General features: G+C 50.2%; 10 protein-coding genes across 10 annotated transcripts; 6 read left to right on the forward strand and 4 right to left on the reverse strand.

Moving 5' to 3' along the window:
- Positions 1-354: 354 nt before the first annotated feature.
- CPAR01_15744 (FAD dependent oxidoreductase) lies at positions 355-1,840 on the forward strand (the record flags this gene model as incomplete). Its single annotated transcript, XM_060499992.1, has 3 exons — positions 355-1,159; positions 1,262-1,505; positions 1,576-1,840. 3 exons carry the CDS (start codon positions 355-357, stop codon positions 1,838-1,840), a joined length of 1,314 nt encoding a protein of 437 aa, XP_060341181.1.
- A 1,052-nt stretch (positions 1,841-2,892) lies between these two features.
- On the forward strand, positions 2,893-5,292 carry CPAR01_15745 (uncharacterized protein; the record flags this gene model as incomplete). The annotated part of the gene is made up of 5 exons (XM_060499993.1): positions 2,893-2,911; positions 3,078-3,099; positions 3,274-3,713; positions 3,775-4,679; positions 4,735-5,292. The coding sequence occupies 5 exons, from the start codon at positions 2,893-2,895 to the stop codon at positions 5,290-5,292; spliced, it is 1,944 nt and encodes a 647-aa protein (XP_060341182.1).
- A 2,734-nt stretch (positions 5,293-8,026) lies between these two features.
- CPAR01_15746 (FAD dependent oxidoreductase) lies at positions 8,027-10,531 on the forward strand (the record flags this gene model as incomplete). Its single annotated transcript, XM_060499994.1, has 1 exon — positions 8,027-10,531. One exon carries the CDS (start codon positions 8,027-8,029, stop codon positions 10,529-10,531), a length of 2,505 nt encoding a protein of 834 aa, XP_060341183.1.
- A 179-nt stretch (positions 10,532-10,710) lies between these two features.
- CPAR01_15747 (uncharacterized protein) lies at positions 10,711-13,066 on the reverse strand (the record flags this gene model as incomplete). Its single annotated transcript, XM_060499995.1, has 9 exons — positions 10,711-11,046; positions 11,270-11,351; positions 11,443-11,543; positions 11,609-11,708; positions 11,765-12,032; positions 12,098-12,164; positions 12,235-12,841; positions 12,919-12,983; positions 13,037-13,066. The coding sequence occupies 9 exons, from the start codon at positions 13,064-13,066 to the stop codon at positions 10,711-10,713; spliced, it is 1,656 nt and encodes a 551-aa protein (XP_060341184.1).
- Positions 13,067-14,546: 1,480 nt separating this feature from the next.
- CPAR01_15748 (uncharacterized protein) lies at positions 14,547-15,995 on the forward strand (the record flags this gene model as incomplete). Its single annotated transcript, XM_060499996.1, has 3 exons — positions 14,547-14,744; positions 14,845-15,446; positions 15,512-15,995. 3 exons carry the CDS (start codon positions 14,547-14,549, stop codon positions 15,993-15,995), a joined length of 1,284 nt encoding a protein of 427 aa, XP_060341185.1.
- Positions 15,996-16,253: 258 nt separating this feature from the next.
- On the reverse strand, positions 16,254-17,335 carry CPAR01_15749 (TOXD; the record flags this gene model as incomplete). The annotated part of the gene is made up of 2 exons (XM_060499997.1): positions 16,254-17,018; positions 17,069-17,335. The coding sequence occupies 2 exons, from the start codon at positions 17,333-17,335 to the stop codon at positions 16,254-16,256; spliced, it is 1,032 nt and encodes a 343-aa protein (XP_060341186.1).
- A 964-nt stretch (positions 17,336-18,299) lies between these two features.
- On the forward strand, positions 18,300-19,403 carry CPAR01_15750 (isoflavone reductase; the record flags this gene model as incomplete). Its single annotated transcript, XM_060499998.1, has 4 exons — positions 18,300-18,329; positions 18,390-18,674; positions 18,742-18,864; positions 18,951-19,403. The coding sequence occupies 4 exons, from the start codon at positions 18,300-18,302 to the stop codon at positions 19,401-19,403; spliced, it is 891 nt and encodes a 296-aa protein (XP_060341187.1).
- Positions 19,404-20,587: 1,184 nt separating this feature from the next.
- On the reverse strand, positions 20,588-21,275 carry CPAR01_15751 (uncharacterized protein; the record flags this gene model as incomplete). Its single annotated transcript, XM_060499999.1, has 2 exons — positions 20,588-21,169; positions 21,234-21,275. 2 exons carry the CDS (start codon positions 21,273-21,275, stop codon positions 20,588-20,590), a joined length of 624 nt encoding a protein of 207 aa, XP_060341188.1.
- Positions 21,276-23,059: 1,784 nt separating this feature from the next.
- On the forward strand, positions 23,060-24,386 carry CPAR01_15752 (uncharacterized protein; the record flags this gene model as incomplete). Its single annotated transcript, XM_060500000.1, has 2 exons — positions 23,060-23,896; positions 23,961-24,386. 2 exons carry the CDS (start codon positions 23,060-23,062, stop codon positions 24,384-24,386), a joined length of 1,263 nt encoding a protein of 420 aa, XP_060341189.1.
- An 806-nt stretch (positions 24,387-25,192) lies between these two features.
- On the reverse strand, positions 25,193-26,122 carry CPAR01_15753 (uncharacterized protein; the record flags this gene model as incomplete). Its single annotated transcript, XM_060500001.1, has 1 exon — positions 25,193-26,122. The coding sequence occupies one exon, from the start codon at positions 26,120-26,122 to the stop codon at positions 25,193-25,195; it is 930 nt and encodes a 309-aa protein (XP_060341190.1).
- Between the last annotated feature and the right edge of the window lie 526 nt (positions 26,123-26,648).

Genomic DNA, 26,648 nt, shown 5'->3' on the forward strand with positions numbered 1-26,648 from the left:
TTTTTGAAAGATAGAGAGGGATACACCACTCAAAGAAAGCCGGTCCCCGGATACCTCATTTCGTCACGTGATCGGCATTCGGAATCCCAGCCGACATCGGGACCCCTTCCGCTCTTGGAGGCGGGGGAGTTCACACGGGTCACCGATAAGTAAACCGTCTTCTCGCTCCGTGAAAGTGACGATGCAAGGTATTCAAGGTAACACTCGACTTATTTGTTTCCGTCTCTCTGTGCCGTCTTGGGAACCTCCATAGTCGAAAGAGATCTCTACTCTGCTTGGCTGCAAGAGTCCCTTTTTGACCAAGTTCTTCCCCCCCTCTCCTGCCGATCCATGTCATTCTACTTTTTCAACAAAATGGACCAGAGCAAACCCTCCTATCTCATTGTTGGCGCTGGTGTGTTTGGTGTGTCTACCGCCTATCACCTTATCAAGAAGTACCCTGATGCATCCGTGACCCTGGTCGACAAGGATGCATTCGACGCCGATGAGCGCGTGGCCGCCTCATGGGATTGGAATAAGGTGGTCCGCGCCGACTACGACGACTTTACCTACTGTCAGCTAGCCCTGGAGGCCCAAGACACTTTCAAGAACGACCCTCTCTGGCAGCCCTATTTCCACCAAACGGGTGTTTACTGGATCTGCCGAAGCGACTACGCCCAGAATGTCATAGACCATCACAAGAAGCTCGGCCGCAAAGACGATATTATTGCTCTGCCCATCTCTGAAGCTCGGAAATTGTATAATGGTCTTTTCGAAGACGCTGACTACTCTGGCGCCAAAGAAGTTCTCGTCAACCGTGCGAGCGGATGGGCGGCTGCTGGCGACTGCTTAAGAGCTGTCACTCGCGAATCTATCAAATTAGGCGTCAAGTATGTGACGGCTGAGACTGCTTCTCTGGAATTTGACCGGCGTGGCAACTGCACAGGTATCAAGACGACTACGGGAGAAATTCTGACCGCGGAACACACTATTCTCTCCACGGGAGCTTACACGCCAAAGTTGCTGGAGTTGAGTGCCGCAAAGAGCGGCCTAAGCAACCTCCGAGCCGGTGACCGCATTCTGGCTGCTGGAATTACCACTGGCATGGCGGAGCTTGACGAAGAGGAGTACAAGAAGTATGCCGACATGCCCGTCGGGTTCCAGGGTTACACAGGACATGGTATGTTTTCTCTCTCTATTTTTGTCTTTGTCAACGACGCCGCACCTTCTATTTCCTTCCGCATTGCGATTAGGCGCGAAAAATAACTCACAATCGAAACAGGAAAGCCCTTTATCGGAAGCATTCCGCCAACGAAGGACAGAGAACTCAAGTGGTGGGGATCCAAGATCTTCTCAAACACCAAAGAAATCCTGCCTGGTCGCCACGTCTCAGCGCCTCCACCGGCACAAGATTACAGTCAGTGGAAGGTGTCCCGGCAGCTCAAGGAAGATATCGCTGAGCAGCGTAATCTGTGGTATGGGAAGAAGAGCGCAAACTGGAAGATGACCAAGCACCGGATCTGCTGGTAAGTGGATTGTTAATGATGATCAAGCCATGTTTAAGATTTCAAAGCAACGTGCTAACTGTGCGTTTAGGGATGCCTTCACAACTAGCTCCGACTTCATCATCTCTCCGCACTCGGCGGCCAAGGGTCTGTATCTCGCCACGTGTGGCTCCTTCCACGGCTTCAAGTTCTTCCCTGTGCTTGGCAAGTATGTGATCCAGATGCTCGAAGACTCGTTGTCGCCAGAGCTCAAGACGAGATGGGCGTGGGACCGTGAGCGCCCGGATCATCTCCAGAACCCAGAGTATCCCAACTCTGAATTAACCGACCTTGTGGACCCGGTAGCAAGGTTGTGATATGTGAGGCAATTTGGTTTCATATGTAGTTGCATCGGCATAGATCAACGGCGTACATACATGCTTAGTGGAGTTGACTTGGTAATCCAAGGTTTTATGAAAGGTCATTGGTTCCCACTCTCCACATCACCGTGTGCACAAAAGGCCGGAGACACGATGATTCATGATAGGCTGGTTCTTAGTTAGGCGCAATAATTACATGCCGAGAACATGTTGTCGTGGCTGAAGCAGAGACAACCTGTCAGTAGTGTCGCATTGTCAGTCTGCATGCTAACGAGCTCTCAGGTTCTCCGCGCGGTAGGAAGGTGAAATTCCATCATTCTTTTTTCCCCTCTTTCACCGAAGTCGGAGATTCCATTTCTTTCTGATGCCAGACATCACTCAAAATTTACCGTGGGATTTCCAAACCGTTATCAACTTTGGGCTCTGCCGTGTAACACAAATACGGTACCTTACCCCTACAACCAAGTACTAATTGATGAAGACGTCGACCAAACGACCGAACAAAGACCTCATTAGTCTAGGATGAAAAGCGCTTCGACTGAGTTGGATTCACTACGTCAAAAGATAGTGTGCTAGTGAATCTAGTTCACCTATGGCTTCTACCTTGGTAGCTTGATGATGGACGTTGAAGATCATGATGGAGTTGTCGATCTCGGATGGTCGGCTTCCCGAATTGTCAGCGAATTCTTCGGTAGACAATCCACGTGACAAGGATATAGCCTTAAGCGGTCCTTCTTATCTCTTCTGACTGCCATGGTTTATGCTTTCCGTCCCTTATCGAGGGGCTGTCTTACCTAGGGGGGGTTAGACTAGGAGGGGGATGCACGGTGACGGGGCGCCCCTCATCGGTTTAGTCCGTACGGTGCGGGGTTCGTGGCAAGGGGTGTTTATAATTTTGAAAGTATTTAGTGGAGGCATGTACGCTTCCGGGCCCCCTTTGCAGTGCTGCTCGTGTCTTCTTCCTAGGGCCGTGAGATTCGTCAATGACATGCCGCCAGAGGAGGGCTCCATCAGTTCGGCCAGCTTGAGGGGGAGAAGACGCTCACATCATGCCTGTCTCACTTGCAGGTCTGCCGCTTTTTTCCAGCAGGAATTCGTTTCTTCTCGTGTTAGGGATTGTTCGCTGACGCTTGTTCGCGCCGTACAGGAGGAAAAAGACGCGGTGCCCGGGTGAGAAGCCGGCGTGCTCGAGTTGCGTACGGTTGTCTCAGTCATGCTCTTACCCTGTGGTGAGACCTTCGCAAAGCGGAAGATCGGTACGCATGCCATAAGTACTCTTGCCCCTACTGATATCAGACGCCTTACCACCGATAGGATGAGAGACTGCAAACTTTGGAAGAGAAACTGGATCTCCTCCTTAGTGGAGGGGGCTTGTAATACGACACCGCACGCGAACATGCTTCGTTCAGACCATCTGACCGGGTTCTTAGACCGAACCACCACGCTCGTCAAGGACAACCACAAACACAACAACAGGCAACGTTCGAGGAAGTCACCGATGCGTCGGAAAAGTCATTTTCGGCAACGCCGCCATCTCGGAGGAACCGGCAGGACTACCCGACCGACAACAGCAATTCTGTCGTCTTTGACCCAGATGACATGGCGACGGGCATTAATCTCTACTTCAAGTACTGCCATCGACAGCCGATTTGGTGTTTTGAGAGAGACGAAGTCGGCGACTACGACTCTTTGCCAGAAGAGCTCGCCAGCAGTATCCTAGCGCTGACATCGCGGTTCTCTGAGCAACGCGATCACATGCAGCTCTTTAGCAGTAACGCAAAGACACTCATCATGCTTCGAATCGCCAATGGCACCGTGGACATCACGACAATAGAGAGTTTATGTCTTCTGTCTTACGCCTCTTTCATAGGTAAGTACCTCAGCGCAGAGCGTCGTCGTGATGTAATTGAAATGGGAAACTGATCTCACAGACGGCAATGTGCACCTGGGCCAATTCCACCTCGGCCTTTCGCTTCAGCTGTGTCGGTCAGCCATGCTTGATATAGAATCTGTCTATGCGGTGGATAATTCCACAACAGACCGAAAGAAAAGACTTTTCTGGAGCCTCCAGTTGCTGGAGCAGTCCTACGGCCGCCAGGATGGGTTATTGAGCTTTCCCAATGACGTGCGCAGGCCTACTCTTCCGTCAAGCAGTAATCAGTCGGAGCAGGACTCGTGCAAGGCGCCACCACTACCCCGAGATGATCTCGGGACCTCTTCCCCTGGCGAGACGGGCATCTGGAACACGAGTGTCTGCCTGGGATGGGTTTGGAGCCAGGTCAGGAAATATGTCTCGGATTGCTCACGAAACATCCTCAAGGAACCATGGCGGAATGACTCTACCTACGCCAAAGTCCTCTCAGACTTCATGGAGACGGAAAACAGGATACCCATGTGCCACCGTTATGACTCTGTCAAGTTCTACGAACGAAAAATCGACGAACTCAAGGTGAACCGGGACTACTGGGCACCATGGTTGAAGGAGCAATTCACTTACCATGCGATACCCACAGTCCTGAATCATCCGTTTCTCTACATCGTTGGAGCCCAGCATAACCCAAACCTCGGTATCCCAAACACATTCTGGAGGAGGTCTTCAGAACAAGCACTGCTCCACGCCACTTGGATTGTCCGGATGATTGACATGGTTGTCGACAAGCAGGTGCCGCTGGTAGACCCTTTCTTTGGGCATGTCGCTGCCATTGCTGCAACGGTTCACCTTTACTACTGCTGCGCGGCGGCGGCGAGGTTAAAGCACAAATCTAATACGGACTTTGCTAAGTGCAGGAGATTCTTAAAGAGCTTCATCCCCTGTTCCGCAGCCTGTGGTGCATTGGTGAGTTGAAAACCAGTCACGCAAGAAGTTCTTTATGGTTGACCATGACACCTAGGACCGTAACCTCGACAGGATGACCCGCATTGCTGCAGGAACCGAGAATATGGACGTAGAAGACTGGATGCCGTCTAAAATCTACCTCAGCGTCCCCTTGATGTGGGAGATCCTTCAATTCAACTCTACAACAGACTCTCAGGAAATCCCAACCGCCGGCCTCCTGGACGCATCACTCACACCTGCTGTACCACCTGTTGATACTAGCGACAGCTCAACCCTCGAGATCATCGTCGCCACATCTCCGGAGATCACCATCAACATTGCAGACGGTGGGCAAGAGGCGCCGACGTCGACATTCAAGAGGACGCACAACGTTTCCTCCAATCCGGCAAGTTCGACTGCGACATCGTCATCGTCGTCGACGTCACGGGCCGCAGTGTTTGACCCGCCGACCGTCGAGCAGATTGATAGCCTAACCTTCAACACAACACCATGGTTATACGCGGACCCCTCGCAGCTCGTGGGCATTGGGGATATGAGTTACCCGCAATCGGAACCAGGAAATGCATGGTGGGAAGGGGAAAACTTCAACAATATCATGTTTAATCAATTTTAGCAATGAAGAAATTTTCGCTACATAATGCCGGTTTTACCCAGTGGTAAGCACGTATAGATTACCTCGTTGACTTCATGTCTTGTGTCTTCTTTGTGCGTCAAATAGCCGCTCCAATGTTTAGTTACAAAGTTGAGCTGCCATGATAGACCTCTTTGAGCAGCATGGTAAGGTATTGTCATGTTGTGACCAAGACTTCATTTCAGACCCTTGATGGCATGAATTCAGAGACGCAAAGCAAGGTGGCACACGATGCTCGATTCATTGATTCGTCTTTGACGTTTACCGTCGGGATCCGTCACCGGACTGACACGGTGACACGAGGGCATCAAAACGCCAAGCAAGATGCCACGATGGGATAACTGTTAGGTAACATGAACCACCTCGGGGAAGTCACCGAGGAGAAACTCGCAGCCCATGCAGACGCGGCGCCAGGCGGCTTACGAACTTGGAACGGCGCTTCTTTGGTGAGCCCCCAATGTGGTGGATCATGCGGGGGAGGAGGCAGGGATCAAGCTCTCGTTTTAGACGGAATTATTTTATGAAGGCAAATCGGGGGTGTCACGGATGGGGTAGCCGGGTAGCCTGGGTCGTTGGGGTTGCAGAGCGGTTAGAAAAGGCTTCGGAGTGATAGGTAGATCCTGTCTTGTTCGACCAAGGTCGTTCTAGACTGCTCGATGGGTCAGTCTCCTTGGCCGCGAACACGCCAACCCTTACGAGTCCAGTTGGGAATGACAGGGCACACATTCGCTCATTTGACTTTGCCGTTAGGCATAAGTCCGCCGCCCGTCTGGATTATTATTCGGCAGGGAGAATATAGAGACTCGCAGAGGTGTTCGTCTTCTCCCAACGGCTGGTCTTCTTCACCCCTCCCTCAAGCGCCTTGCTTTCCCTTTGCCACACATGCCAAGAATCAGGGTCTTGAGCCAAACCGTTTTTGACGCACAGTAGCATTCATAGCCTTACCGTTTCTGAGAGGCGGTACCCCCTGTCTTGTGGAAGCCGGATGCCGACTGCCATGGGCCGCTTCTCACTCCATGGTCACTGCGATTGAACCCAGTGCAAAGCACTTGCCATCCAGGCTGGCAATGAAGCGCCAAAAGGGGCAATGATGATCTTCTTCTGAGTTCGAATAATCCGCTCTTGACAATCGCTAGGGTACTTTAGGACACGTAGTTCTGCTCATTTGTTATCCCCACATCGCATAAGAACAGAGCTGCGATAGCATGACTCAAGCGGGCAAGACGCTCCGAACGTCAGTCAGCCTTGGTGCGCCAAACATCCCACTGCCGTTAACCTACTTACCAGCGCACGATCCGTAACGCCAAGTGCGGTGGGCAAACGACAAGGTTGTGACTTTCAACGTGAGGCGGGTGCTGCTGATAACCACATAAAGGCGACGAGAAATTCGGGGTCACAACGACTACAGGAAAAGTTTCTACCCCTCCCAGTCACGCGGTGATGGGATCCCTGGAAGTTGTGCCGTGGTGTTTTGGCTCGTTTCGACGAGAGCCCGACTTGGTGGGAACCAATGCGATGCTAATATCGAGTCCTATCATGATAATAGTCCATCGACTTTTCGGACGAATCCCCCGCGGCCGTTTGGCCAGACGCTCACCGACACTTGCCTATAGCAGACTCTGGCATCTCAATAGTCGGGAATTGGATGAACGGCACCTTGCCTAGAGAGATTGTGGTTATCGGCAACTTTGGAAGCACAGTGAAAGAGGCGATTGAGACGGGCTGGACTGCGCATCCGGACTTGGCTGCACGTCTAAATCACATCGATTGCACAATAGTTATGGTGAAGGAGAATGCGCGAACAATCATAAGTTGTATCATATGATGATGGAAGGCGATGGAGGAGGGGGGTGCTGTCTGACGTCGGAGCCTGGTCGTAAACCGGTTGATGCCCAACAGTAGATGGAGCATCAAAGACTCATCTTCCTTCCAGCTTTCGAAACGTTATCTTCCTCGCGATGATCCATAAAGAGCACCAGACAGATCACGATCATGATGACACAGATAAGGCCAAACACCCGATGGTTACGGTGGCTGGGGTTGAAGGGCACCGGCGCATTGGCCGAGTTCGGAGCAGAGCGCACGAGGCACCCCTCCCCCGGCTGGTATGAGCCGGCCTCGCTCGTCCAACCCTAGGGGGTTTGGTATAGCAAAACGATAGTGAATGTTGGCAAGAGGCCAAGTTCCAAGTGCAAGCGCAACAGGCTGGTTGCGCCCGCTATCTACCTCTGGTTGCAAAGGTGACCATACCATGACCGAATCAAGCGCAAGTGAGTCTATGTGGCGATAAGCCTTTGCGAACGTGGTGTTGATGGATCAATATCATGAAGGTATGAAGTGTGTTTGGGTTCCTTTGGGGGCCACGCGCATCGGCCAACGCGGGCGGCATCGGCTTCAAGAAACCGATCAGGTGACCGCCGTCTTGGGCTCTCCGGGCCACCATCTACGGTGCTGCTATCTATAGCAAGCTCCATGTCTGTTCTCCAGGTTCTCCACACCTACGATGGTGCTAGACTGAATTGGGGTATCGCAGACGGGCATGGGTGACTTATAAACCGTCTTGCATCTGTACACGATGCTATCATCTTGAGGGGTTATCACCAGAAGGGTTCTTTCATATCCGTAATACATCATTATTATTCACGTCTCCTTTCCCTTGTCGTGAGACAAGAAGGACTCATACACATACACACACACACACAAACACACACACATCATGGATCCCTCACAACGCGTCGTCATTATCGGGGCCGGCATCGTCGGTACTAACATCGCTGATGAGCTGGTCTCGCGGGGGTGGACCAACATCACAGTGGTCGAACAGGGGCCGCTGGCCATGCCGGGGGGCTCAACATCTCATGCCCCTGGTCTCGTATTCCAAACCACCGGTTCCAAGACTATGAGCTCCTTTGCAAAATATACGGTACAAAAGTTGCTCTCAATAGAATGCTTCAACCAAGTCGGCGGCCTCGAAGTGGCAGAAACACCAGAGAGACTCGAGGAACTCAAGAGGAAACATGGTTATGCCTCCTCCTGGGGTATCGAGGCCCATCTGCTCACCGCCGACGAGGTCAAGAAGATCTACCCCCTTATCAGCACAGAGGTGGTCCTCGGCGGCCTGCACATTCCGACCGATGGCCTTGCATTGGCTGCCCGTGCAGTTCAGGTGCTTATCGAGCGTACCCGGAAATCCGGTGTCCGTTATCTCGAGCACACCCCGGTCACGGGCATCGCGCGGAGCCAGGGCCGAGTCATAGGCGTCGAGACGAAGAACGGTACGATTCCCGCCGATCTCGTCATCGCATGTGCCGGCTTGTGGGGTGTCGAGGTCGGTGCCATGATCGACCTGCCGATTCCACTATTGCCAGTCGGCCACCAGTACGCAAAGACAACCCCCGTATTAGTGCAGAAGGGGAAGAAGCTTGAGGCGAACGGGGCTCAACTACCCATTCTTCGCCACCAGGATCGGGATCTTTACTACCGCGAACATGGTGAACAGTATGGCATTGGCTACTACGGTCACCGTCCCCTCCCCGTGGTCGCTGCCTCGCTTGGCGAGACGCCCAAGCACGTCGATGAGCACAACATGCCATCGCGCCTAGACTTCACTCCCGATGATTTCAAGCCGGCATGGGAACTCACCAAGAAGCTCCTCCCTGCCCTCGCTGAAAGCGAGATCGAATACGGCTTCAACGGCATTATGTCTTTCACCCCGGATGGTGGTCCCCTCGTCGGCAGAGCGCCCAATCTGGAAGGGTTCTTCGTTGCGGAAGCAGTCTGGGTGACACATTCCGCCGGCGTCGCTCGCGCAGTAGCTCAGCTTCTAACAACCGGGAAGTCCGAGGTCGATCTCGGAGAGTGCGACATCTCTCGCTTTGAACAGGTTCAACTCGCGCCCGAGTACGTCAGGGAGGTCTCTACGCAGAACTTTGTCGAAGTCTATGACATCTTGCACCCTCTTCAGCCGCGCGAGTCACCGCGCAACCTCCGCGTCAGCCCGTTTCACCCCCGCCAGAAGGAACTCGGAGCTTACTTCCTTGAGGCAGGGGGATGGGAGCGCCCGCAGTGGTTCGAGGCCAACGCGGGGCTTGTCAGCCAGTTGCCTGACAAGTGGAAGCCAAAGAAGCGCGATACTTGGTCGGCGAGGTACTACTCCGACATTGCTGCTGCGGAAGCCTGGAAGACGCGGACAGCGGCCGCGATGTACGATCTTACGCCGATCCGCCGGTTGGAAGTTTCGGGTCCCGGATCAGCCAAGCTTCTCCAGCGGCTATCCACGAGCAATGTCGATAAAGCGCCGGGAAATGTCACGTTTACCCTTCTTCTTGACAATGAAGGCAGTGTTCTGAGCGATATCTTTGTTGCCAGGCTTCGCGACGACCTATTCCAGCTTGCCGTCAATGGCCCCGTTGATCTCGCTTACTTGGAACGAGAGGCTCGTCTCCAAGTCAAGACGTCGCCAGCGCAATTCGTCCAGGTCCGTGAGATCACTGGAGGTACGAGTGGAATAGGTCTCTGGGGACCCCGCGCCGCCGACATTATCACAGGTATTAGCTCAGACAACCTCAAAGACATGCCTCAGTCGCAGGTCAAGACAGCCATCATCGCTGGTCTCCCAGTTACTGTCGTGAGCCTATCATTTGTTGGTGAACCCGGCTGGGAGATTTACACCAGTGCAGAGAACGGTCTGTGTCTGTGGGATGCTCTTTGGAAGGCGGGTCAGCCCCATGGAGTCATCGCTGCAGGCCGCAGCGCCTTTAGTGCTCTGCGCCTGGAAACGGGATTCAGGACGTATGGCGCGGATGTAACTACTGAGCACAACCCCTTCGAGGCCGGCCTTGACTTTGCCGTTGATCTTAACAAGGAAGGGTACGTCGGCCATGCGGCTATCAAGCGCCTTGCAAATACCAAGATCAACAAGCAACTCCGCTGTCTTACAATCAACGACGGGAGCTCTGTTGTCCTTGGAAAGGAGCCCGTGTTCCTTGATGGCAAAGCCGTCGGGTATGTCACGAACGCCGCGTTTGGCTACACAATCGGGAAGCCTATTGCCTATACGTATTTACCCAGCGGTGTGAAAGAGGGCGACGTCGTGGAGATTGAGTACTTTGGAAGGAGGTTTGAGGCAGCTGTGATGAAGGAACCACTGCGTCAGGCACAAGTGAGCGAGAAGACAGCTGTTTCATCACCAAAGAGGGTTGCTATCAAGTCAAAGTTGTAATTAGTTGATTGGTAAGGCGTCTGGGGCGTTTTACGGGCACTCTTTTGCATGATAATGAAGTAAATGAACTTTTAATGATAACAATGTGTGCGCATTGTGAAGACTAACCTTACATGAGAAAATACTAGAAGTGAGAAATATCCAAGCAGGGAGATTTTACAATAGTGGAAAGACGAATATCACTCAAACCTGACGCTGGCGTTATGACTACCTTGTTTTCTACCATCAATGTAGACAGCAAACTCCACAGACGCCCCCGATGGAATCATCTCCACCACATAAGTCATCTTCTTTGCCATCGTACCGTCGATGGTCATGATGTCAGGCAATTTCGAAAATGGAACGTCGAGCTTGCAATCAATGTAGCAAAGGTCATTGACCTGAAATGTGCACCGATCCGGCACCTCCGCCGCATCGCATTCGCAGATGCCAACAGAAAACCGGCCTCCGACGTCTTCTTTGTAAATCTCGTAATAGGAGAATCGTACTGGTCTCTTCTGAGAAACAATATCGCCCTATGAAGAAGTTTAAAGCGTTAATTCCAGTGTTCCGCCAGGTCGAAATACGGGGACAACTTGCTCTTCTCAGGTACCAGTGCATTTGATTCTTGGCCCTCCAAACCCCCAAATAGACATCGAACTCTCTGTCTTCTTGGAGGTGCTTATGCCGATCAAACTCCGCTCGGTAAGTAACCCCATAGCTTGACCTTGACACTGTTGAGGTCACTTGAATAGGTACCTTAAGTCTATGGTCAGGCCGCCTAACAAGGGTCTGATCTTCAGCTCGGTGGCCATCCAAGAATCCCTTATGAACTGCTCCTCTGCAGATTGCGGTTCGTCTTTGCACAAGATCAGCCATGGGTGCCCCATTCTTGAAAACTACTACATTTGAACCAATAGATAGTCACTTACGGTTGTATACCCCCCGACTGCAAGACTTTCATTCCATGCTGCTTCTTGAGATGTTCATACAAGTACGGACTGGCGCCTAATCCTCCGACAAGAATGATGCCCTACATGGGGAAGCACAGGTCAGTGATTCGAATTTGTTGCGATGGAAATGCTGTTCTTGGCTTACGGTAATTGTCAAGCCAGACCTTGCCGCCATTCTAGTCTGCTCCGCGAGCAGCTTATCAATCCCTTTTAAAGAGTCTATGAAGGTGCTCTGAATGTGAGTTCTACGCTTACAGTCAGCTAATGGATAAAGACGACATTCAAGATTTGGTTCACTTACTCCTTGAAATGGATCCTTCCGTTCTTGATGATTGGCTCCTTGCAGAAGTCGTTGAGACCAGACTCGCTGAAAGCTTCGGCTGGTATTTCAACGATATAGTCTTGATGCGTCCGAGCGGGCACAAATGTTGGTTTGATGAGTGCCTCCCATTCATTTCTTATGATTCTCTTCTTTCCAGTACCAGTTAAATGGTTCCATCTTTTGCTTAGGCGAGCTTTGCATGCTCTCTCAAAAGCTTCATCAATAAAGATACCGCCGCAAAGGCTGCCTAGTGAATAGGAGTTGTCAGCTTGTCTTTCGGTCATTCAATCTCAGCCAAATGGGTAATGTTACCTGTTCCTTCTACTGCTTCGTGCATCAATATGGGTTTCGTTTGATCGATTTGGTAGCTGATGAGATCCTGATGATAATCAGATACATCAAACACAGACGGTACAAGACCTTGAAGCTCGAAGAGGGTTTACACTTACCACCGTACCACCACCGGCATCGCAAATTATGTACACATCGTTCTTGCCCACCCTTCTACCTGGCTCGCTCAAAGTTGATAAAGCTGCGGCTTCGGGCTCAGGTGCCAAAGTCAGTCTAGTCTTTCCCGCTACCCGTGTACTGAGAATTCCCGCCTGCTCCGCGGCTGTCTCCATTGCCTGTCTTGCATAACCCTTCCAGATTGCAGGTACTGTGATGACTATGTGCAGCCTCATGGCGTCAACGACTTCTTCTCCTCTCGACTTAGTGATGGTATACATCGCGTGATTGAAGAGCACCCGCAGAAAATCCGCTACGAGCGTAATGGCAGTCTTTCCAGAGTCTTTCAGCATTCTCTTGCCTCGCAAAATGAACTCAGATGCGCACAATTCAGGGCCAAGGTCCTCATCTTTGAGGAGTAGAAGCTTGAACCAACGAATCGGATCTGCATCATCAGGGATGTTGTATCCCCACATCATCATATCGCCGTCATAGTAAAGCTCTGTTGGAGCTTTGCCTTCTTCGAGACCCTTACCAGGCCAGGTGGTGATGATGTTAATGTGGTCGTTTTCGAATTCTTCAGTCGTAGCCCAGGCTACTCCAGAGTAACTAAGTAAGAATCACTTCGTTTAATATCATGCTTCCAAGTTCTGGGTCGTAAGAGGAAAGAGATCAAATTTACATACGTCGTTCCGAAGTCAATACCAATGACAAGTAAATCATCATCTTCCTCACCATTCGATACCCTCCTCTGCCTTCCGTGAGCTTGCGTTCCTTAGATGGAATGTTTCAATAAAGACTAACCGGGACTTGGGCATTGTACGCGGGTCGCATAATCAGATGTAATGTTTTTCCGATGAATTGTGTGGAACACGTGAAGGGTAGTAAGTAAAAGGCCCAGATGCAGGTTGGTGTCCAATGAGTCACACTCGAGGCTGGTCATTGTGGAAACTTTGCTGCCTTTTATGGCCGACAGAGAGGACCGTTCAGTATACGTTGGCGGCCTGCTGGCGAGTACTCAGAAGATAGATGTGTCTATCAAGGCAGGCTGTGCTAAAGAGATTCATTGGGGGCGGGCGCCTACATTTCAGGCTGACCACCGTTCTGATCTATCTCACAACTACCAAAGTGTACCAGATTACCTCCATCATGAACACCGCTACCGAAGTACATAATTTGGTGCATGGATTACTATTGATGGTTGAATCCAACATGTATTGTCTCTGGCGGATGCCGTTATGGACAACTACTTATATCATTACACTGTAACTACGCCCTTTTTACTGCTGGAACCGGTCGATGTTCTTTAATTAAGGTACTGGGCGTCGTTTGGATTCTGAAAAAATCACCGATGTAGGCAGCAGGCTGCCAGGTTGTACGTATTGGTTCTTGGCCAGGCTCTCATCTGAATCGATATGTCGTGAACCCTGCATTACCCCCTTCTCAGCGCTCCGGCACGAGACGATGCCGGTGGTAGTTCCCGTTTGCCTCAAAGAAGCTCTAGCCTGCCTAATTCTGACTGTCCCAGCAAGGTCGCAGCTAGAAATACTCGAGTGCACGACTTCCTTGACCTGTTCATTCTACAGACTCTGAGTTTTGAGATGCAGAGTTGTACGCGGCACCTTTTAGTATGGGAAACCCTGATACACTTAACGAGCATCGTTCATCCCGGTGCTGTAGGATCAAACTTGTCAGGCAACGTATAGGAGTTGTTCGCTGACAAACCGCGCCCAAGCGCCGTTGAGCCTGCTTCATCACACCACAAAAAGGTTCGGTGAACAGGAGCTGACCTGCAGCCGGGTCACTTGGTGCTTGGCGACTCCCAACTGATCAATCAGGATGCCGAGAGCACAATGAAAGAGAGAGCCCACTCGGATTCGGGGCTTTTTGTGTAACTGTGCCCAGTCCAATGGTGGCCCACCCGCTTGAGTTTGCCTCGTAATGCATGCAAGGAGCGCCACACCAACTTCATTCAAAGAAGTGAGCATGTTCGCACCAGCAGGCCGGGCTGATCAAGCTAATCAACCGACATACCCAATAGTATCCCGGGGTCATCTTGGTTCGTTCTACCCCCGCCGAATGATAATCCGCCGCCGTTGGTTCAAGGAGAGCCAGCTTATCTAAACTTGGGCCGAGCTGCAGCTCCTTCCTGACCCATTAGCTGCCATTACCTCGGGCAGAATGAAACTGACACCTATACTTCTTGAAAACTACAAAGGCGAGATCACACCTAATATTCTTCTCTCTCAACACTACAAAGCTCTTATCCAAGTCAACGGGAAAACTCGCATCTTTGCCCCAGCCTTTTTTCATCATGGCAGAAAAAGGTTTAAATGCTTACAGCTCATCTGGCCGACCGCAAACTCGCCGGACATGGCCACGTGATGGTGAACGATCGACATCACAGAGCGAGCTTCCCGGCCGTGACAACTTTCAGCACCATGATTTCTTCGATACAGAGACGTCCAGACGTCCCTCATTTGCATGGAGGAGTCGAAAATCATCAAGATCTGTAAATTCTACTACACATTGTTTTTCATCGGAACGAACAGAAGGAACTGATAACTCTTGAGATCGATGGGCTTTGCTAACCTCCAACAAAACGTTTGCAGTCCACCACTGAAACCAATTCTGTTCATCAATCCGAATCCTCGGCCGAACTCGACCTAACTAGCGTGGGCCAAACATGGGATCAGAGGCCAGCTATTAAAACACGAGAAAGTGCAACATTAGAGATTAGATTGGATGGAATGGAAATCACCCTGGAGTCTTTGAAAGCCGAGCTGGAGCGGAGAGACGCCGATCTCGCTGATATGCGTAAACGCTGGAAGCAGACAGCTAAGGAGCTGAACAGACTCAAGATGTCACAGAAGAGAGGATTACATGAAGTGACAGATCAGCACCTTGTGGAAATGGCCACCAGACTACGATATAACATTCGAAATATTGCGATCCAATATTTCGAGGGCAAGATAGGATCTCAGGCTTCAGTCCACGAACCCCGAGGATCTAGATTCTTGGAGTACCTAGGCCGTGTTATCCATGACACGACGGTACAGAACGCCCAATTCAAGTCTGAAAGCAGAAGCTCGAGCGTTATTCAAGCGTACCTGTGGGAAATTCTCACCGCAGAAGTATTCGGTCGATACCTTTGGACAGGATCAGAGCTATCTGGAGCCATTCAAGTCTTGAATGAGCATATGAGACAAGGTAGGTCAATAGGGCTTATTACATGTTTACGTTGAAATATTTTACTAAAATGACTTGCAATCAAGACAGATATCCAGTTGCCAATTTTGACGTTGAGTCCTGTCGGAGTTTCCAACTGTGGAGTACAGAGACGACAGGTATGATCCTGCACACAATCGACGCAAAGAAAGAATCCGCAGTCAGGCGATTCATTGAAGATACTGTAAGAGATATGGCATCCGGTATAGTGGATGCAGTTGCCTCTCTCCTCATTGTCGATAAAGATGAGCTGGGTCTGGAGATTGAAAGAATTCTACATGAGGCTCTAGCTCTTGATAAGGAGGTCTGTAGACAAGCTGCACGCGTAGATTGGATCACTTATGAGACGCCCATGATCTTTGATCCCGAGCAAATGGAATGGGAAGGAGACGATGGGGCGGGGAGACGAGATCAAACAGTCCGCCTTGTTGTCGCTCCATCTTTGAGAAAGCGAGGGAAGTCAACCGGGGAAGACTTCGATGTTGATCGACTACTGCTCCCCATGGTTGCTTCACGTTTTGGCCCTGGAGACTGATTGAACACGGCGTGCCGAGAGTTCTGCGAGAACATATATTAATCGGGGTACAATTGACCTGAATAGCGAGAGTGTTCGGGGTTTAGGATATGAGGAGGGAGCCGGGACTGATCTGGACATAACGTAGCTGATATTAGTGGGGCAGAATAGTATGCCAGTCAATACATCTTAGTGTACTCCTATCACTACACCCTGATATCAACTTTTGGATCGCGCTCCTGGAAAATTGCCAAGCATATTGATTAAATCATTCTTTCACTAAAGTTTTACGACCAATTTCTTTCCCGATACCTTTCCCTTGCGTAATTGGTCTAATTCCTCAAGCAAGACATCAATACCGCCACTGATTTCCTTGATAGGGGGAGGTCTAAGAACCCCACTGAGCTGTGGTAGTATCGAGTAGAACCGCGCAAGAGCCTGTCGATGTTCTAAATCGACTGGAAATTTGGGTCCGATTGGCGGCAACCAGGCAAACTCTTTGCCAAAAACCGTATAAAGCATGATCATGTCATACTTGACACCTGGAACCTTTGACTCTCCTTGATCAAGCAGCGTGACAACCTTGCCACCGTTAGCTTGTAGGACTTTGGCCGTCAGAGGACCAGTGCCCTTTTCTGAGATGCAATCCAGAGCCAGGTTAATGTCTGGGAAGGTTGATACGACTTCCTGTACCCAATTCTCCGATTTGTAGTTGAAAACGTGGTCGGCTCCATAGCTCTTGACTAGATCACTAGAATGTGGAGATGCTGTTGTAACCACTGTGTAGCCCGCTAACTTGGCGAGCTGAATCGCAAAGAGACCGACACTGGTGGAGCCTGCGTAGATGAAAACGGTCTGTCGTGGCTTCGATACTTCGGGGTTTTGTTTTGGCTCATCAGGCCACGGAAGCCCAAGATGCACATTCATCGCCAGGACAGCGTCACGGCCGAAACACCGTAGGTTGCTGCAGCCTCGTCTGAAACACTTTGAGGAATCTTCCACGCCAGGTCTGCTTCGGCTTTGAGGTATTCCGCGAACGCGCCCCTGTCGTGGTGCAAGCCGCCATGAACCACACCCGCTACACGGTCTCCCACCTTCCATGACTCTACTGCGGACTTGCCGACTTCAATTACCTCTCCTGCGTAGTCGCACCCGACGATGCAGTTTTTGGGTGAGATGACGTCAATGTGCTTGTAGTCGCTCGGGTTGAGAGCCACAGAGTGCACCTTGACCAGTATCTCTTGGCCGGTGATGACAGGCTTCGGTACGTCGATCACATGGGCTCCCTTGAAGATGGACTTTCCCGAGGTGAGGTTGAAAATTCGTGCGGGGGTGCTACGATTAGACACCAAAGCCTTCATTTTGAGGATTCGAGCAGATTCGGGGGATAGACAGGATAAATGGTGGGCGTTTTTGATCGAAATGTTCAGTTGTTGAGAAATGCGTGAGATAGAGACGCGGAGGACAATAGCACTCGAAAAGAGGGCAAAGTTGGGTCCATAGATGGGTCAAAAACCGAGAGCTACGGAGTTTAAAATACTCGAGGAGATGAGAATTACGTGAGGGAAGGCTTTGGCAAAAAGAGGATCGGTTTGTAAAGTCCGCCTACGTTCTTTGAGTTTCTCGCGACATCAAATTTCGCTCGTGGAATTCTCTCGGACGAATTAAATTCCGATCATTGGATGGCTCAATCCAACGGCCCCGACCATTCCCATACTCTATCATTTGTATATTGTAATCTCTTCCGTTGGGGCGGTCGCCTTCCCAGAAAGGATGCTCTAGAAAAACGAATTAGCCGATTCAAGACGAAGCCAACATTCAAAGACTGGTTGTTTACTAATCATCCCGCCCAGGTTGTTTTCTCGCCATCTGCACCCGGGCATAACTCGTTTGTAGCGTACTAGCGGACAATAGATGAGCCGACTAGAGACAATTGCAAGCATTCCTAGTTGCGGTCATCAATATGCATGAAAACCCATAACTCTCCAGACTATTACCAGCCCCTAGGGGACTACTAGAGGAGCACAGTAGGCAGGATGATGGATTTGTAAGTAAAGGCTAAGTCAGATCACCGTTGAAGACTTCGTCATGGTTAGTCGTGCTTGGAAACTTACCCTACATGTGTTTTGATCCCTTGCCAGTTGAATCGACCGTTACTCAGGGCCCGTGTATGAGTCGAGCTGTTTACCTTTATTAGATACGACTGGAAAAGATAAATATCTTGGCCTCGACTCCCCTCCCTAAACCTTCATATACTAGAACCATCCTTATTTCCTTCTCCATCGGCATCTTTATCGAATCCTGAACAAACTTGAACCTTACGCTATGTCTCTGAAGAAAGTCACTCTCGTTGGTGTAAGTTCCTACAACATTGCCGCTCGTTGCCAAGTTTACTGATTACTGATATGGGTACAGGCCAGCGGTAATGTCGGCGCGGCCGTCTTGCCTGAGTTGCTCAAGTCTGACCTCGATTTGACTATCTTAAGCCGCGAGGGATCTTCCGCGATTTTTCCTCCGGGTGCCAAAGTTGTAAGAACCGACTACAGTGAGGATTCCCTGGTCAAGATCCTTGCAGGTCAAGATGCAGTTGTCAGCATGCTTCCGATCATGGCTCTTGGAGAGCAGCAAAAAATTGTTGAGGCTGCCATTAAGGCAGGCGTGAAGAGATTTATTCCCAGCGAATATGGATCAGACTCCGCGGTATGGGATCCCTCTACACAGACGATGCAGCACCAGGTGCACATTCTCTGACTAACGTCAACCGTAGTCTGATGAGGTTATTGCAGCCGTCCTATTCTTCCAGCCGAAAAAAGCTCACCTTGACTGGCTCGCAAGCAAGGAGGATGTGCTCAGTTGGACCGCCATCATCACTGGGCCTTTCTTTGATTGGGTAAGGGCTCCTGGTTGCCCCCATTCATTCCAGCGACTAGCCAATAGCCATAGTGCCTAACTGCTGACGTTCTTCAACTACTGTAGGGATTGAAGCTCGGGATGACAGGCTTCAACCTTGCTACCAAGACTGGAACTTTGGTAGATGGCGGTAAGACTCGGTTCACAGCAAGTAACACGGCACAGATTGGGCGGGCCATCATTGCAGTCCTCAAGCACTCCGACGAGACCAAGAATCAGTTGGTCTTCACTGAGTCATTCACAACCACTCAACTGGAGGTCCTGGCCTCTCTTGAGAAGTTTACTGGCGAGAAGTGGAAAACAGTCGAAGTCGGCTCACAGGCGCTCAGGGAAGATGGATTTGCCAAACTTGGGAAAGGAGAGATCATGGAAGGCGGCGCCGCTGTTGTTATGGCGCTGGTACTCGGGGAAGGCGGACTTGAAGATCATACGCATGTCAAGGGTGGTATTTGGAACGATCGCCTAGGCTTGAAGACTGAGAGCATCGATGAGACTATCAAGGCAGTACTAAGTCTGTGATGGTGATTCGAGAAGGTTGCCATTCCATCGCAACCTGGGTCTCTCTCGAACTTTTTGTTGACTGACACACTGCCTATTTACTTTGCACATGTCTACTTTTATTTCAAGCAATCGATCTCCATCCTCAAGTTTGTATCTCTCAATTGCAGCTCATATTGGGCGGCCTAGATGATTCACTTTGCTAGGTTAGCATATTTATATACAATGAAAGACAGGAACTAGAATCTATAGTCTTGTTCACTCTACATATTTGATCCTCAACATTGGGTGCAAAATTCCCTCGTCATGTTTACATTCGACCCTAAGTTCAATCCGGAGTTGATCCAGGGAGGTAATTCCTGAGCAATTTTGCTCGACTGAAGCAGACTACCAAAATAGAGGCACGCGACAATCGGTTCATTGGTTACACTGATTCCGGCTTTAAACACAACTTGAACGATCCCCCCATACGTATTCTGCGTTCATAGGGCTTCATTCCGTCTTCCACCCATTGAGACAATATAACTTCAGTTACTACAGCAGGCTCGAGCCTTTCTTCGTCCCACAGACAGCTAACCCAACGTTACTGGAGACCTAATGCAGGTATACAATAACACTAAGCTCATCTACGAATGCCTGGAGTAACATGCGATTCTAGTTGCACGAGCAAAACAAGCCCTGTAGCTGTGATACGTCAATCCATCACAGACCGGCCTAGCAATTCAGACCAATCCTCCCCTTTGATGTAATTCTCAATCGTAGTCAGCTCTCCCTTGATGCCAAGCTGAACGGCGATGACTGTTAGCCTCGTCTTCTTCGAAATCTTAAACAAAGTGCACCTACTTGTTCCGGGTGTATAACCGACGGATCATTTCCCCAGTAACCAAACTCCATAGAGTATGCATGCATCTCTCCAATTTCGAGACCAAAGCCTCCGGGAGCAAGCATTTCCATCTCATCCATAGTGATGGATTCAAATACTGCCGGAACTCCAGTCGTTTTACTCCACAGGCGCACATAGTCTGGCCAAGTCAAAAACTCAGAGTGAGCCAGTAAATTTGTGCCTGGGGAAGCCTGAGCTAATGCCTTAACGTATTTTCCTGTTTCCTGAACGAGGACATGTGGAATTGGATATTTGAGTTCTCCTGGCATACGGAGGACCATCGTGCCGTCTCCCCGCTGCAGCCGGATAAATTCATGTCAGTTCAGGCACCAAAGTTAAGGAGCGCGCTCTTGAGTGTCCAAAATACACGCACCTTCACCCATGGAATGTTGACGGGACCAAATTTCCAATTCGTCATGAAGAGTCCTAGTTGTAGCATAGACGTCTTCTTGTACAAATCAGAAAAATGAATACGTACGTAATCAGCCACGGCAGCCTTCGATTCGAAGTGGTAGACGTTCTGGAATTTCCCTCCTGACCATTTTCGGGTTGCTGAGAGTGTTGACCAGATAAATAATTGAAGTGAGTCCAGCTTGGCGACGGCCTCTACCAAGTTCTTTCCTTGCTGAACCTCAAGTTCATAAGCCCACTCAAGGATAGACTGTCCTGGTTTCAATTCCGGGTTCGAGGTCAGTGCCAACATAAAGGGAAACACGGTGTTTCCGAATACAACATTGGCGCCTTGCAGAGCAGCTTTCAGAGACTCGACATTGTCCAAGTCGCCTTCGACGATTTCGACTCCTTTGGCAGCCAGCGCCAAGCTGGCTGGCTTGGTTGCGTCTCGAGTGATTCCACGGACCCTCCATCCAGCTTCTTTGAGGTATGTCTCGGCGACAGAGTGGCCCTTTTCACTCGTAGTATCATCAGAATTCACTCGTAGATACAGAAGAACATTGCGAATTGCCTACCTGGTTGCCGGTCACGCCACAGACCACTATCAACTTTGACATGTTGGGAAATTTGAATTTTGGAGATGACAATAGGGACCTGTAATACTGAGTTGGAAGCTTTTGCATTCCAAATATATGGTGCAAAATTGCCATAATCAGCTTGAGTGAATCGTCCCGAATTTCCCTTACGACCCTTTACAAGACTGGTTGCCAACTGATTACCAATTGAAAGCATTGCTTCAATCGGATGAACACCAGATCCTGCGATCCAACTAAAACAACTTTCCCGTTCCATCGGTGTTGAATTGAGCCGAGTTCGAGTGACGTTCTGATTCGTGGATTTGTCAGGTAGTCGGGTGCTTGAGATGCCCCGATCAAAGTCACCGACAATTAAAGATTCGTAATCTCCACCGGAGTGCGGACGCTAGGGCCTTTTGTAGCATTCCAAACTTCACCGTCTATTTCATACCTTCGCTGAATACTTGTACGTCTATTCTCTATGGCCGAACAAAAGTCTAACGTCCCAGCCAAAACCTTTGCTAGTAATCGAATTGCAGACATCTAGGCTAATGTATATCTGCTCGAGTTGAAGTCCTGACTTGCCCGGGAAGCGAAAAATGGTGTACCCCTCATGTACGGGAGTCTGCTGAAGAATGAAATAGTATTACATGCAACTCTTTTGATTTTGTCTGTCACGCGCCGCCTTCAATTTGCCTTACGAATGGAAATACCGCGGTTCAAACCGCAATGCGCCATCAACACCAGAGACGCAATGATCATATCGTAAGGTATATGTCAGACATAAGGCGGAAGAGCCAGTGGTTCTTCAAACTTGCTTGAGGTATTTGTGAATGTCTCTGAAAGTGAATGTCTAAGATGGCAAGGAGGAACGTAATTCTTAATTCATTGGTCAAGTTAACTTTTGGTCGGTCGGCTGGCAGAATACATTGGATCCTGCGCATTGCCTATTCTAAGCTACCAGTTCCAAGTAATCAATGTTCGCGCCTAATGCTCGCCATTGATAATATTAGCCTCACACTCTCTCAATAGAAAGAACTTTTGAGCGTTCTGTGAGACATTTGCCACAGCCTCCGAGAAGTGAAGAGTAGGCATATTAAGAGAGGGGTTGAAATGACACAACTCTTTCCATCGGCTTCCAACACCCACTTCACTATTGAAGGAATCAGAAGGCTACGTGTTTATATTCCGGTAAGAGGCCTGAAGTACTTGGATTCAATGAAAATGTTGACTGTCATATTTGCTGATACTCACTGTTTCCCCTGCAAGGTAGACACACATAAAGCAGCGGGATCCATCACATTGTTCAAGGAAAGTCACATCAAGTTCGACGGCATGGACAGGGAAGAGCTGGACAAATGGGCCCATTTTCAGTTCTTCAGCGCAAGTGCAAGAAGAAACTTTGATCACGCTATAGAAAAGTATAATTGAGCCACAAACGTTGAAAATTCCAGTGTCAATACGCCAAAGCCGTTTCAACGAGCTACAGTAGTCTTTACCTCAAAGTCCTCCATTCCCGCTGATTGAATCTAATCACAGTTCAGAGAATCTCACTAACAATATACCAACGAGCTCCAAGGAACTATGTCCCAGAGGCAAGGGTATGTGGAGCAAAGCGGCATGATGCGTTGCATTCACCAACCAACAACACGGGTAAGTATCCGTCTGCGGTCAAGCAAACAGCCAAGTGGATGTTCTCGGCATGACGCCTGACTCCTCTTTTTCTTTTAGATAATCTGAGATCAAACCTCGCCAACCCCGCACTTGACTGGCTCAGGTCTCGACCGACATAATATTGCCAGAACACGACTTGATACTCAACTATCATGGGAGAGAACTTTGAGGCAAGCCGCATCCGCGTAGGCATCTTAGGCGCCGGTATCGCCGGCTGCTGCCTAGCTGTCGGTCTTCTCCAGAATCCACTTTTGGACGTTCAGCTGTTTGAGAGATATTCAGACATCCGAGTCCGCGGGTCCGGTCTTGCACCACATGGAAACGCCATCAGGGCCATGGATTTGATCTCGCCCAAGATCAAGCGGGCGTACTTCAAGAAATCGCACTTCATGGCTGGTGACGAGAACACGGAAATGGCAACACAGTTCAAATTGACCAGTGGTGAACACGCTGGAGTTATCTTTGCTGAGTTGGGAAGGGCCAAGGGCAGGCGGACCGTTCACCGCGCGCACTTCATACAAGGACTACTTGAAGAAGGCGTGGTTCCGCATCAGCGCATTCACTTCAGCAAGCGAGTCGCTAAAATGGAGGAAGACCCTTCGACACGTAAAATCACCGTTGCGTTCGAAGATGGCACTCAAGATGTGTTTGATATTGTTTTCGGTGCAGAAGGTGTCAACAGCCCGACTAGGAAGTTTGTTCTGGGGCCTGGTCATCCAAACGCAGCTCCAGTCAATCACGACCAATGGCGTCAGTTCCACACCACCGTCCCCATGTCCGAAGCCAAAATGGTCGTCCCTGTAGAGTCAGTCAACACGGTCATCACGTATTGTACACCTTATGGGTTCATCAACGCTATCCCGCTTGACCTTGGCCAGACGTTCAGCGTGGGCTGCTATCAAAGGGACACCAAATGCCCGGAACGTGGGGTCCCATTAGACCCTCAACTCTGGAAGGGTTCACTTCCAGGGGTAGATGCCTTGATATCTGTAAGTTTCATGGTTTCTAGTTATCCCTCATGGCATCATGGTCATCTAAACAGCCACATTCTAGCTTTTAGAGAAAGGGCACACAGAGGACTGGACTCTTCAAGACCATGACCACGCCCCCTCTTACTACAGAGGAAGGGTAGCCATGGTCGGTGATGCCGCCCACGGGACACTTCCTCACTCAGGCAACGGCGCTGCTCAAGCGATCGAGGATTGCTCAGTGCTCACCGGCATCTTCTTGCGCTTGACATCCCTAGACGAGGTTGAAGCCGCTTTCAAAGCCTATGACCAAGTGCGGATTCCTAGAAGTCAAAAAATTGTAGAGATCACGCGAAGTTTCGGGCGACTTTACAGCCGCGATCCTCACGAAATTGTCTTGGATGAGATGAAGGCCGAGATGAGGGAAGGTGGGATGTATATCAACGGTGTGGACATGGAGGCTCAAGTAGAGAGTGCCGTTGATGCCTTTGAGAGATTCAAAGGGATTTAACTTGATGTTTGAGGAAAGAGCTTTGATTTCAGAGGTATAACATGTTTCACGACTAAATGGGTGTAAATGGCCTGTGCTTTCAACGCTGAAGATACGATGAAGACTCGCAAATTAGAGCTCACGGTCCAATGCAGATTCTCATCAAATCATATGTCTCCCTTTGATTATCCACAAAACTCGGAGTTTCGTGGAGCTGTATGAGAGTCGATGCTGTCGTTGCGGATTTGTAGACTCAACTCGTTTGCATTGAGTCTTGGCCAAATGAGGGCACGGGCATTAGCAGAGTTGTATCTGTCAGCCCCAACACCTAGTCTTGAAGGATTGTCGGATGATTGAGGCTCGAGAAATCGATACGAGTATGACGGATGGTGTGCCGAGGTGAAACTATGCGTGCTCCCAGAGACCGAGTATGTATTGGTAGCGGACCGGTAGTAGAAGCTGTGCATTTCAAAACATTTGATAAGCCAGATGTCAGCGTTAGCATCGTAACTTGTCAGATTCGGCTGCTCTACATCACATTGACGAGGGTTTGGCGGTGAGATCGCTCTGAGGTAGTGGAAAAGGAGGTGTTGAGGGGAGGGAGCAGGTCAAGGCCAGTAACATGAGGCTTTGAGGAATTCTAGCCCTGAGTTTACTTTGTGAAATTGTGAGGTTAGTGTACATGAAGTCTCTTCCTCCAAGATCCCAACCACAGATCTAGCCCGGAGGGGATGAGCGAGTTGAATACTTTGAAAGGACGCCAGGCTGGCTTCGCGAAAAGACCAAGTTTCTTCATCATCGTTACCACAGTGAGCTCAGCGTACGTCTTATTTGGTCTCTATGGGGCAGCCCTTGAGTCTCCCCCAGTCCTCAATCCCCGTCAAGCAAACCTTCAGCTCCTCCAACACAGGCGCCATATCCACCTTGAAGGGCTTCTCCTCGGCATCATTGTACCATGTGTAAGCCCTTCTCGTCTCGTCCACGACGACTTCCAATTCTTTACCGGATTGCATCTGAGACTTCAATGCCGCAGCCATTTCCTCAGAAAATTGGTCCACCGTCTGGTTTTCAAACCCAACCTCTCGGCCCCACGCACGGCCCAACTTCTCGGCGAGTTGGGACAATTTTACCGTCTCCGGGCCACCGACGACTATGTTCCGTCCATCGAGCTCCGCCGGGTCCCGTGCCAAGGCCGCAACCATCAGGAGCGCCAGATTATCGAGAGAAATCCACGACACCTCGAGGTCGGGTTTATGGCAGTAGACTATCCGCCCCTCGTCTCTAAGGCGCGGCAAAGTCCAGCCTTCTAGTAGGTTATCAAGGAAAACGCCGGGTTGTATCGAAACGAGTGCTACGCCGCTGCCTTTGACCTCCTCCCGCAAAATTCGGCGTGTCTCCCGACGATGCTCCTGAGCTTCAATGCCGACATTCTTCTCGGGGACGGGGAAGCTCGTGTTGAACACGATGATCTTTAGAGTCGACGACTGCGCAGCGGCCTCGGCCCCAATAGTCCTCGCGGCGGCATAGAGGAAATCAGCTGGCTGAAAGGAAGGCAAGTTCAACAAGACTGCTTCTGCACCGGACAGAGCAGCACGGACGGCGGACCGGTCGGTGAGCTCTGCGATACGGGTCTCGACGGGCGGCGAAGTAATGCGGGGTTGCCGGCTCACAGCGATGGGATAGTGGTTTGCCGCCTTGAGAGCTGAGATTTGGGCGATGCCCTGTCCGCCTGTTGCGCCGAAGACAACCACGCGCATGATGTGGATTTGTTCGCTTGTTGCTGAAGAATTGCTGAAGGATTCTTGGGTGCATGAGCCAAGTTCTCCATCGCCGACAGAACCGAGTTGCGTCGGTTCAATACACCGCGGCCCTAAATTTTACACCAGACTTGCGGTGTCCCCAATATTTTTATTTCTACCTAGCATAACGCCATCTCTGTATTTTCTTCTATGCGTAATGAACTTATGAGTGAGGAGGTTAGAGTGTTTATACTGTTAGAGGGATACCGGCCACTTGCCAACTGAAACCGGGAAGGCCTAAGTACTTCTGTAACTGGCTGGAAATCGTTCAACCCGAACGGGCAGAATTTCTAGCTGACAGTAATCCTTTTTTGGTCAAGTGCGTGATTTTATCGCGTGGGCTGTGTTACATTGGAACCATCATGCTAAACCAAGTGTGGTTACTCCAAGTTTTCATCTTATCAATCTCCTATCAGTTACCTCCTGACCACGAGATCCATGATCATGTTCGGTCTAATTATACGGAGTAGTGACTAGGAAATAG

The sequence above is a fragment of the Colletotrichum paranaense genome, assembly GCF_030867605.1.
Source record: "Colletotrichum paranaense strain IMI 384185 chromosome Unknown Scaffold_21.1, whole genome shotgun sequence".
Lineage (NCBI taxonomy): Eukaryota > Fungi > Ascomycota > Sordariomycetes > Glomerellales > Glomerellaceae > Colletotrichum > Colletotrichum paranaense.